This window comes from Cucurbita pepo, chromosome LG03 (assembly GCF_002806865.2).
Source record: "Cucurbita pepo subsp. pepo cultivar mu-cu-16 chromosome LG03, ASM280686v2, whole genome shotgun sequence".
Lineage (NCBI taxonomy): Eukaryota > Viridiplantae > Streptophyta > Magnoliopsida > Cucurbitales > Cucurbitaceae > Cucurbita > Cucurbita pepo.
In genome coordinates, this window is record NC_036640.1 from 5,563,059 (window position 1) to 5,575,668 (window position 12,610).

The 12,610-nt window shown below is 36.7% G+C and overlaps 2 protein-coding genes across 2 annotated transcripts; both read right to left on the bottom strand.

Annotated features, from left to right (window-relative positions):
• Positions 1-2,088: 2,088 nt before the first annotated feature.
• Positions 2,089-4,190, bottom strand: LOC111791903. The gene is made up of 5 exons (XM_023673417.1): positions 4,168-4,190; positions 3,819-3,883; positions 3,230-3,456; positions 2,614-2,739; positions 2,089-2,505 (listed from the first exon to the last, which is right to left on the bottom strand). The coding sequence occupies exons 1-5, from the start codon at positions 4,188-4,190 to the stop codon at positions 2,347-2,349; spliced, it is 600 nt and encodes a 199-aa protein (XP_023529185.1). The 3' UTR covers positions 2,089-2,346.
• Positions 4,000-10,943, bottom strand: LOC111790976. The gene is made up of 7 exons (XM_023672125.1): positions 10,587-10,943; positions 9,416-9,589; positions 9,246-9,338; positions 9,102-9,170; positions 5,202-5,408; positions 4,586-4,711; positions 4,000-4,477 (listed from the first exon to the last, which is right to left on the bottom strand). The coding sequence occupies exons 1-7, from the start codon at positions 10,848-10,850 to the stop codon at positions 4,319-4,321; spliced, it is 1,092 nt and encodes a 363-aa protein (XP_023527893.1). The 5' UTR covers positions 10,851-10,943; the 3' UTR covers positions 4,000-4,318.
• Between the last annotated feature and the right edge of the window lie 1,667 nt (positions 10,944-12,610).

Sequence of the window (12,610 nt, forward strand, 5' to 3'; positions counted from 1 at the left end):
CCGGTAAAGATATAAAGAAGTCTAAAGTATATGCTTTGGATGCATAATGAAAATAAGGAGTATATGGATGAAGAATCCAAATAATAATAATAATAATAATAATAAAATGGAAAATGTGTATGAATTATTCTCCCAGTCCATTTTATATCATGATTTCACCTGCACAATTAAAAACATCATCAATCTAAAAGGTTGTCCGAATATATGTTTGATAATGTTTTTTAAACCATTAAACTAGTTGTAATAAATGAATGAATAAATAATTTTGACTAAATATTATGTTCCATTTCAATTATTATTAACTCATTTTTTTTTAACATGTTTGATATCCTATATTGTGTTGTACACATTTATCAAAATGTTAATATTTATGGAAGCTTTTATTTTTTAAATGTAATTTTCCATTTTAAAATTCTAAATTTAAAATCTCAATAGATTGAAAACATATAAACATTTTTAAAATTTTAATTATTTGGATGAATTTCACAATTGTAAATGAATGTGCAGTGTGGATTCGATGAACTTGAAAGCATATAACAAAGCTCAAATTGCTTACCAAATGAAGGGCCATTGACAAGCACACACAAGCAAGGCAGACCGAGAGTTTTGACATCATTGCAACAGGCCACGGTCGGCGGCATGGGGCGGTATGGAGCAACCGATGACCTGCAAGGCATTATAGCCTAATAAGAGAAGAAAAGAAGGTGAAACTACAAGTTTCCCCTTTGCCTTGTTCAGCCAAACTGACACACATTTCATGCCTGAAACCTCATTTTTCTCACACAATAATAAAATGACTCTCCAATCCTCCAACTTTCTACTACGAAAAATAATGGATATAAGGCATTAAATTTATACGAGATTGTGGTTTGTACCATTATGCACCTCCATCCTAACCCACGATAATGCGCGTCCATTGNTTATAGCCTAATAAGAGAAGAAAAGAAGGTGAAACTACAAGTTACCCCTTTGCTTTGTTCAGCCAAACTTGTCGTCGTCAATAAAAGCATCCAAACTGACACACATTTCATGCCTAGAAACCTCATTTTTCTCACACAATAATAAAATGACTCCAATCCTCCAACTTTGTACTACGAAAAATAATGGATATAAGGCATCAAATTTATATGAGATTGTGGTTTGTACCATTATGCACCTCCATCCTAACCCACGATAATGCGCGTCGATTGTTGAGGATTGTTGGGAGAGGAGTCCTGCATCAACTAATTAAGGGGTTGATCATGGGTTTATAGGTAAGAAATACATCTTTATTGGTATGAGGCCTTCTGGAAAAATNATTGATCATGGGTTTATAAGTAAGGAATACATCTTCATTGGTAATGCCAAAAATTAAAAGCAAAGTTATGAGAGTTTATGCTCAAAGTGGAAAATATCATACCATTATGGAGAGTCGTGATTTCTAACCATTGTCCGCTTTGGTCTTCTCTGCCAGTGGTTTGTCTCTATTCCTCCAGNATAAGTAAGGAATACATCTTCATTGGTAATGCCAAAAACTAAAAGCAAAGTTATGAGAGTTTATGCTCAAAGTGGAAAATATCGTACCATTATGGAGAGCCGTGATTTCTAACAATTGTCTGCTTAAGTCTTCTCTGCTAGTGATTTGTCTCTATTCCTCTAAACATACAGAAGTGATGATTTATCTGCACTTAAATTGTTATAAAACATCAATCACTTGTGCCTCCTCTAAACCTGCAAGGATTAGGAAGGATGCTGGTGATCTTTACATCCACTGTGATCCTACATAATACTCAAATCTGCCAGCTTTATGACAGTTACAAATGAATGGAAGAAATAAAATTCTTCTACTAGCGAAGTACAGTTTAAATATGCACCAAGTGAAACACTGCTAATGGTTTCAGATCTCAAGAATCAATTTGGCTGTAAATGTAAAGCTCATGAAACAATGGAGTATTCCAACTNCACTGCTAATGGTTTCAGATCTCAAGAATCAATTTGGCTGTAAGTGTAAAGCTCATGACACAATGGAGTATTCCAACTATACTGGCATTACGAGTTTTTTGATATCGCACATTATCAATGAAGAGTGTTCTTGATTCNGGAGTATTCCAACTATACTGGCATTACGAGTTTTTTGTTATCGCACATTATCAATGAAGAATGTTCTTGATTTCAAACATGCTTAGCGAGGGAGGGGGTGTTTAAATATAAAATACGCTTGAATGAATGGAGGATCCATAAAAATTAGACCAATGTACAGAGCACTGTAAAAATGTTCAGCTGAAGTTTATTTCTCTTGGTTCCTTTCGGTCAATCTGTAATGGTTGGCTATTGGCATCTGTGGTAGAACAATGATACGAAGTTTGATTATAAAGGCTCTCCTTTTTGTCCTTTCAGATTAATCACTGAAAGCTCTTTCTCGACATATTCTCCTGCCAACATAGGTGGATACTTGTGGGCATGTGGGGATTCAGCAAAGTGGCCAAGAGGATTCAAGACAGCATCAGATGCTATATGAGCAAATAACTACATCCAATGAAACAAATACTTAGATCCTCCAGAATAAGTATGAATTTAAGTTCAGTTTGCTCACTATATAAAAGAAACAATGATAATGAAACCCGATTCACTTACAGTTGAAGAGACTCTCCAGAGACTGCGATTTTGCTCTGATGCAAGCTTAATTGCATCCCTTGTCCTTTCTGTGACAACTACTTCATGCATGCCCGCTATGCAGTCACCAGCAGTCAGCCATTCAATCTGCTCAAGCGTAATGGAGTTAAAGAGTACATATCTTTGCTGGAAATTGCACATTTCTAAAACATTTAGTAATAAGAAAACAGCGCATGCTCCTCCAATGAAACCATTCTCAAAATTCAACTTACTTCTCTCAGAAGATTAATCATAATTCAGATTTTATCAGAATTCAGTCAAGTAAATGACATGATACTCTCTTTTTATCATGTTATGTCCTATTATTCTCCGTAATAAATGAAGCCGTCCAACTCTGTGATAAAAGCTAGATTATTCAGGCTGCATAATGTCAATTTTAACACACTAGCTGATTGAGTATTAACCATTGAGAAAGAACCAACAAGCTTTTGACTAAAAACTTTCTTCTTTGAAAGTCAACAGTGCATTTGCTATAACAATTAGTCTTAGTAATGGTAGATAGTATATCAACAGAGTCACAAACCTGTAAACTACAACATCGGTTATAGGTCCTAATATTTCACCATGACTATATTACCTGCTTTCCAGTCTGAATGAGAAGACATCCAATCGGTACTTTGACTTCAACTTTTTGCCCATTTCTAAGCCAAATATATAGACCAGGGAATCTGCTTCTGCCATGGATTGTTAGAAAATTAAGATCATAGTGATACCCAGCAAAGACAGTGCCCTCCTGACCATAACGATGAAGGTCACTTCCTGTTGGAGCAAGAAGATGAGGTCCCTGAGATCTCAAGAAAAGAACTTTTTAGATGAAATGGAGTCACTAGTGGGTATGGGTATGATTATTAAGGAAGACGGTTAGGAATGGAAGGAAAAATCTCTCATTCTATTGAAGAAGAAAATTGGCTATTATATATCGTTACATAATCAAATCAGACATGACTAAATCTGTATGACTAAATCTAATTCAAATAATTAAATCAAATATAATCTAAATAACCCAATCAAATCTAATCCTAACCAAGACAAGCCTTGTTCCCAGAGTAATATTACTCTCCTCAGAGGAATACGTAAGCCTATTTATAATACCAAAAAAAAAAAAAAAAACTACATACAGAAGTGATGATTTATCTGCACTTAAATTGTTATAAAACATCAATCACTTGTGCCTCCTCTAAACCTGCAAGGATTAGGAAGGATGCTGGTGATCTTTACATCCACTGTGATCCTACATAATACTCAAATCTGCCAGCTTTATGACAGTTACAAATGAATGGAAGAAATAAAATTCTTCTACTAGCGAAGTACAGTTTAAATATGCACCAAGTGAAACACTGCTAATGGTTTCAGATCTCAAGAATCAATTTGGCTGTAAATGTAAAGCTCATGAAACAATGGAGTATTCCAACTATACTGGCATTACGAGTTTTTTGTTATCGCACATTATCAATGAAGAATGTTCTTGATTTCAAACATGCTTAGCGAGGGAGGGGGTGTTTAAATATAAAATACGCTTGAATGAATGGAGGATCCATAAAAATTAGACCAATGTACAGAGCACTGTAAAAATGTTCAGCTGAAGTTTATTTCTCTTGGTTCCTTTCGGTCAATCTGTAATGGTTGGCTATTGGCATCTGTGGTAGAACAATGATACGAAGTTTGATTATAAAGGCTCTCCTTTTTGTCCTTTCAGATTAATCACTGAAAGCTCTTTCTCGACATATTCTCCTGCCAACATAGGTGGATACTTGTGGGCATGTGGGGATTCAGCAAAGTGGCCAAGAGGATTCAAGACAGCATCAGATGCTATATGAGCAAATAACTACATCCAATGAAACAAATACTTAGATCCTCCAGAATAAGTATGAATTTAAGTTCAGTTTGCTCACTATATAAAAGAAACAATGATAATGAAACCCGATTCACTTACAGTTGAAGAGACTCTCCAGAGACTGCGATTTTGCTCTGATGCAAGCTTAATTGCATCCCTTGTCCTTTCTGTGACAACTACTTCATGCATGCCCGCTATGCAGTCACCAGCAGTCAGCCATTCAATCTGCTCAAGCGTAATGGAGTTAAAGAGTACATATCTTTGCTGGAAATTGCACATTTCTAAAACATTTAGTAATAAGAAAACAGCGCATGCTCCTCCAATGAAACCATTCTCAAAATTCAACTTACTTCTCTCAGAAGATTAATCATAATTCAGATTTTATCAGAATTCAGTCAAGTAAATGACATGATACTCTCTTTTTATCATGTTATGTCCTATTATTCTCCGTAATAAATGAAGCCGTCCAACTCTGTGATAAAAGCTAGATTATTCAGGCTGCATAATGTCAATTTTAACACACTAGCTGATTGAGTATTAACCATTGAGAAAGAACCAACAAGCTTTTGACTAAAAACTTTCTTCTTTGAAAGTCAACAGTGCATTTGCTATAACAATTAGTCTTAGTAATGGTAGATAGTATATCAACAGAGTCACAAACCTGTAAACTACAACATCGGTTATAGGTCCTAATATTTCACCATGACTATATTACCTGCTTTCCAGTCTGAATGAGAAGACATCCAATCGGTACTTTGACTTCAACTTTTTGCCCATTTCTAAGCCAAATATATAGACCAGGGAATCTGCTTCTGCCATGGATTGTTAGAAAATTAAGATCATAGTGATACCCAGCAAAGACAGTGCCCTCCTGACCATAACGATGAAGGTCACTTCCTGTTGGAGCAAGAAGATGAGGTCCCTGAGCTCTCAAGAAAAGAACTTTTTAGATGAAATGGAGTCACTAGTGGGTATGATTATTAAGGAAGACTGTTAGGAATGGACGGAGAAATCTCTCATTCTATTGAAAAAGAAAATTGGCTATTATATATCGTTACATAATCAAATCAGACATGACTAAATCTGTAATCAAATCAAATCCTAACAGAGACAAGCGTTGTTCCCAGAGTAATATTACTCTCCTTATATTATTCATCAGAGGAATGCGTAAGCCTATTTATAATACCCAAAAAAAAAACTAACTGAATCTCTCGGGAATGGAAAACAACAAAGAAAAGTAAAGCTAACTAATACAGAAAAATGAAACAGAAAATGGGCTAATTTTTTTATGAAATGGGATTACACCATATTCCTCAAATTAAGGTTATTCCTCCGACACATTTCTCTGGCACACCCAAACCAAACTAAAAAGAAGATGCATGATAGCATTTATAACCAACATCCAGAAAAATAATAAAATATCCAGGAAAATATTCCTACTGTCTACAGCCAAGGATCCTCATGAAACAAAGAAGATTTTTTCATTAAGGAAATAAAAAAGGTGTCTAACTCCTGCCTAGTAAGATAATATGAAAAAAAGAAAACCCAAGAAACACCAGATATTGGAGGAGGTTAGGCAGGTGTTTCAACAGTAAAGACGTTCTTAAGTACAAAGTTAGATGGTGGAAGTTGTAACACCTGGAATTTTAAGATCCAAAAGAAAAAGAAAAAGAAAACAGAAGGATGGAAAGCAGAATGATACGCACGCAAGTTGAAGAAGATGACCATATAGTCAACAATTATTTTCTCGACCTACATTCCTTTTTTTTTTTTTATCGAATTTGAAGCAAGCCATTTTCATCAGTTTTATTCTTTTGACTTAATTTATGCCATATTGAGGAAGTTTGGAGAAATTTGGAGTATTCTTGAAGACCCGAAACAAGCTTAAGAAGTCTACAATCAAGTAAGTAACCATATGGAGCAAGTTTCTAAAAAATACTTATAAGGAGTCGTTTAGGATTGAGGACAATGATTGAGTATTATGTTTAGGAGCCTAATTTGACCTAGTCTTATGATAATTGTGCTTAGATAATGTTGTGAACAGTTTACAACTTAGTTCTATTTATAGTTATATAGCTTCGCATGCATGATTTGTGAACTCTAATAGATCAATAGACTTTTATGCTTTCCAGTATATTGAGGTTGGATTATTATCACTTAATGGGCATGATAAACATGTTATATGCCTTTATACGTTTATTATGCATGATTTAGGGCTTGGATAGCCTGTTACTTCCCAGTTATGAGTTGGTCTATCACTATGTGCCGTAGAGTACTAGTTGTGATTTTCATAGACTATGAGTTATTGTTTCGCATATTATGATCCTAGTACATAGTCATGAATTCTATATCCTCCTGGGTTGACCCGGTACCTTGTAGGAACAGATGGGGTGCAACCCGTATTCGTGAACTAACCAACAAGGGTTAGGGTCTACTTGTTACACATGACTTAGTTGTTACCCATAGAGGAGTTTCATGGGTCATAGAGAATATACTACTGAAGTACTATCAGTGGTGTCTAGTGGGGAGAGCAATGACTTTTTTACTGATCCGGCCCAAGTGGCATAGTGACAGATAGTTTACTGTCCTAGCTTGAAAAAGGTGAAGTAACATGTAGTTTTACTGTTCCTAAGATAGGTACTTTTTCTATTCTAACTCGATGAGGTTACATGAGTAGGCAGTTTACTGTTCCAGCCTGGAAAGGGAAAGTAACATGTAGTTTTACTGTTCCTAAGACAGGTACTTTTTCTGTTCTAACTCAAGGAGGGTACATGAGCAGGTAGTTTACTATTCTAGCCTGGAAAGATATAGTGACAAGTAGTTTACTGATCTTAGAAACATGTAGATGTTGCCCGACACGACTAGGGAGAACTCACCGATTAGAGCTCAGTAGGTAGACATGCATGGAGTACGGTCATCATTATAGAGCAAAAGAGCTCCTCCAGACTTATGAGTACTACCCTGGGCCTTTTCATGGGCCAAGACTCGAGGTGCACTTTGCGCAAGACTGACAAAGGGCCTAGGCATGCGTGAAACCTAGAGCCAAGAGAAAACAAAAAACCCCTTGGTTGTGAACCTAGGAGGGATTGAGTACTCCTTAAAGGAGATATGCTGAAGTTACATGATGACGTACAAAGTTTGGTACATATGTTAAGCCACACTTTGACTACCGCTAGGGATAGATACGAGCACATAGCCTAAGTTTTCGTGTATAGGATTAAGTCCAACAAGAGCCTATAAGTAGGTTACTTATTGAGTATTTTGATACTCATTCTACATTATTCTATTTTTTTTAGATGGAGTGTAGACCATTGTTGATGGCAGGAGCGTGTGGAGCCGTGCGAACGGCAAAAGGGGCCTTTAGATTGAGTTGTTTTCCTTCTTGTCATTTTATTATTATTTTAAATGTTTATGTATTTTTTGTAAACCGTTTTGATTTGACTCCGCGGATATTACCTTTAAACTACTTTTATGTCAATCTTGAATACATATTTAAATTTTAAATTTCTTGTGTCTCCCGTTTTACAAAAAAAAAAAAAAAAAAAAATACTACGACGTAGCCCGTAACACAATCTAGAACTTTGCCGAAGAAATCATATCGATCCGATCTACGGATCGAAAGATATGAAAATCAAAAAAGTGGACTGGGTTACTGATTTCGGAGGATAGAGAAGAAAAAAAAAGGGTCGGTCGACAAGCGGCGATAGGTGCCAGACACCGTCGACCGCCGGCTGGAGCAACGCAGCTCCAGCGAGGCGATGACACGTGTCGTGTAACGACCCTAAATTTCCACATACTCAGAGTCGCTACTAACGTCTCATGCTCATCTATAATGCGGAAATATAACTCTTACATGAACATAATTGATAACGTAAACTTCAAAAAACGTTTAAAACAACTTCTTCTCTGGAAAACACAGCCATGGTCTTACGTGTTTAAATATGAAATACTGAAATTTAGAGAAAACAAAAACAAATACAAAATAATTTAAAACAATGAAATGCAAAACAACCTATTCTAACTTAAGACTAGAAATTTAAATATGAATCTACCCTATGCACGTGCCACAGTCTCTGCTCGCGATGCCGCTTAAAAAAAAAAAAAAAAAAATAAATACTACTCTTTTAACCCTTGAGTGTACGTGGCGACCAGTGATTCGAGGGGTCATTACAGAAGTACTCTAAATTCTTTATTGAACCAGATCTAGTAATACTTGGCACCAGTGTCAACGTGCCTTCAGTAACAAAGAACTGGATGAGCTAACCGTCTAACACCCTGTGTAAAGAAATTCCTTTAGAAGAAATTGCCGCAACCTACAGAAGTACCCTTGCTTCTTGATTGCAATTGGAGAAACTCACGATAACTAGAAGCCACGTATAAATTACAACGCTCCTTTCATATTTTATCAGATAAAAAAAGTATTTGTAGGATCATTCTTTCTAATCAGAACAACACTCCTCTTTCTTAAATAAAAACATGATTAAAGAGTGAACAGATTCCATTTATCTAATATAAAATATAAATGTTTAATAATAAGAGAATAACGGCGGGAAGGAGATCTAAAAGATAGCAACAGATTACTGATAGAACGTGTCATACTCAAAAAAGACCATACCTGCTTCATCAAAGAAGTGAATGCATCCTTGGGCAAGCCAAACCCAATTGCTGCCATCTCAGCAACAGCCTGAGATAAGAAAATTTTAAATAATATGCACAAAAGCATTCTAGTAAATTGGAGAAACCTCATCCAATTACTTACCTCTATGGCTGATATCATTTTGAAACCCCAAGAATCCATGGTATCCTTCCATTCAGGAAACCCCTCAGGGATAACCGGCTCAGCATTGAGTTCCTGCACAACAGGAATAAAACATCCAAGGGGAAATGCACAACTAACAAGAAAAGAAAGGGTAAAAGAGATGACAATACCTTAAATCGGGTGTTTGAAGGGCGAGGACCCACTCTCCACATGTATCGCCACTTGGGATCCGGCCCCCTGGGAATCAATGGTTGGAATTCCTTGGGCATTGCTCTTATCTTTTCCTGCATTTCTTCATCGACCAGGCTTTTTGGGACTTCCACACCTTCTGGCGTCACCCCAACCTGGCGTCTCCATTTGAAAGTTTAGAATCAGAACCAAAATTGATACTTTAGCTCAGTCACGAAAGAACCTAAAGATCGATTTCTTCATTTAAGAAGCTTGTTTTCCTTCTGACAGCATTAATTTTCATCACATAGTTAACTTTCAACATCTGGAATTGTTCAAACTGATGACATCAAGCAAGGACATATTCGAGAAGTTGTTCTCTATTCTTTCCTGTTCACATTTACTTTATTTCCCACTTTCCTCCTTTCTTCTCTTATCTTTTTTTCGAGTATTAAGTTTTTTTATTCAATTCTTCACAGTGTNTATCTTTTTTTCAAGTATTAAGTTCTTTTATTCAATTCTTCACAGTGAGAAGTCAATTATTGTGGGTGGTGAAGCATCAATCGATCTTTTTTCACTTTGAAAAATAACAAAGTTGCGGGAGATTGACACTGAAAAGAAGTACTGTACACCAATTAATGAATTCATATTTTCTAATCCGCAGAAATTTTATAAAACTCGTCTCAAATCCTTTTAAAGAATCCAAAACAGAAACAAAAATCACCCACACTTTCCAAGAAGAACGGAAAATCTAGCTTCCAATCGACCTACACATTCCCAGTGATCAAACTACATCTCATACGCAAATACAATTGCAAATTTACCTGGTAATGTAAATTAGGCCTTGCGTGCAGACGCTTGAACTCAGTTGGCTTCTCAAAGAAGCTTTCCATCATATCAATAANGCATCAATCGATCTTTTTTCACTTTGAAAAATAACAAAGTTGCGGGAGATTGACACTGAAAAGAAGTACTGTACACCAATTAATGAATTCATATTTTCTAATCCGCAGAAATTTTATAAAACTCGTCTCAAATCCTTTTAAAGAATCCAAAACAGAAACAAAAATCACCCACACTTTCCAAGAAGAACGGAAAATCTAGCTTCCAATCGACCTACACATTCCCAGTGATCAAACTACATCTCATACGCAAATACAATTGCAAATTTACCTGGTAATGTAAATTAGGCCTTGCGTGCAGACGCTTGAACTCAGTTGGCTTCTCAAAGAAGCTTTCCATCATATCAATAAATCGATCGTTATCTTCGGCAGAGCATCTCGGATCCTTAACCAGGAGTGCGCCGGTCTCTTTCAGAGTCCGACTGACTTCCTTGCACAGAGCAGTGAGTTGGGGCCCAAAGTCGATCGGAGAGCCGCTGGCGAGTTCCGACGAGGCCGTAAGATACGGGGCCAGATCGATCACAGACAGGTCCATAAATGGGACAGTGATTGAGAGAACAGGAGAAAATAGAATAGTAGCAGACGATTGAGAGACTGAGGTATTCGGGCAATGGCGGGAGATGTGCAATACGGGGGGATGTTGTCGAGTACTTGCATATAAAGAAAGAATCGAGCTCATTAATAAAAATAACTAATAAGTCAAAAGTTTTAATAATATTCTAACTTTAAAAAATATTCTTAAAACTTACAAATTTTCATTTATATTCTTCCATTTAAAATTATTAAAATATATATATATATATTATCTTTTAATAATATTAATACATTTTATTTTATAGAAAAAAATTATTACCATATGGACGAAAATGGTCGACCGTTCATAATTTTTTTTTAGGATTGGATGGATGATACTTCTCTATACAAGGTTCATGGATGCACACATGCATGAGCTCACTAGGTAGGCTCCTATGCGTACTCCCTATAATTGTCTATGGGCTAGCACATGGTCACTATAACAATCCTAATTTTTCTATTTAACCTAAGGTCGCTGCTGTATACAACATTTAATACAAAAATACTTCATTTAAAACATTACAATGTCACCGTCAGCCATACATGGGAACCTTGCCTTTACCTGAAAAAATAAAATAGCAGATGGCTTAAGTATTTTAAGAAAGACTTAGTAAACGACCCCTCTATCGGGATTAAATGCAAACACGTATAATCTCATGAATGAGACCTATCATAATAGTCTATTTTCCTACGGCAGCTATCCTTGCAAGCTGTTTTTTATAGAGAGAGAGTAAGGGGGCGGAGCTTACTTAGCCTTCTCCTAAATGAGCAATTTGGATGTGTACTTAATTCTCCTGCACATGGTTCACACGTGCGAGTATGGACCCACTAGTGGGTTCGCACACCTCCTAGGTCCCTTTTTGGTTGGGCGAGCATTCTCTGGTAACTGTTGAAGTAGGACACCCGTTAGGAATGACGACCGTCACGATAGCATTATGATAAACATAATGATCGTTCTCCTACCTTGTAGCGCGCGTCCGTAGTGTCGTGAAGGAGAAGGGGTATCCCTCGATACATGAGCACACAACAATGCATGAGACCCCAATATTTTTCCATTTTTATTATGATTTAATATAACTCTGCTAGCATCTTCCTTCATAACATATCATTTCTCATATCTTTCATGCGTATGTAGGGGTTGTATTTCATGCTAGTTCGTCGTTTTGCATGTCAATCATATCATATCATTCATGTCACACATATATCATATCATAACGTTTTCATGCTTTCAGACATAACAATCCACATCATGCACATAACATATCATATATCATAACAGTCACATAACATATCCCAAGCATGTCTTCAACATATCATATCATAAACATATAAATTCATCACATACAACATAACATTCACATATCATAATATATACATATCATTTCATAACACTTTACATATACGGGTATATAATACGTGCGGAGCTACGAGCACGTCCCATCACATAACACATGGGGTCGCGACGCCGATGTGTGTGCAGGTTAATTGGGTCGAGGCGCGAGTCGCGGGGTCGGTGTTGAGCTGTATCAGGTTGGCTATTGCAAGTGGGTTGACTGTGTAGGTTGGGTCGAGGCGCTCGGTGTTGGCTACAAGTGCGTGCGTCCTATGCTGAGGAAATTGGATCTAGCTGTTGGCGTGATACGAACCAAGGGCTGGACGCTTGGATTAACGGGTTAGGTTGGCGTTAGGTTGCGGGTTGTGACCAACCCGAGTCCAGATCCG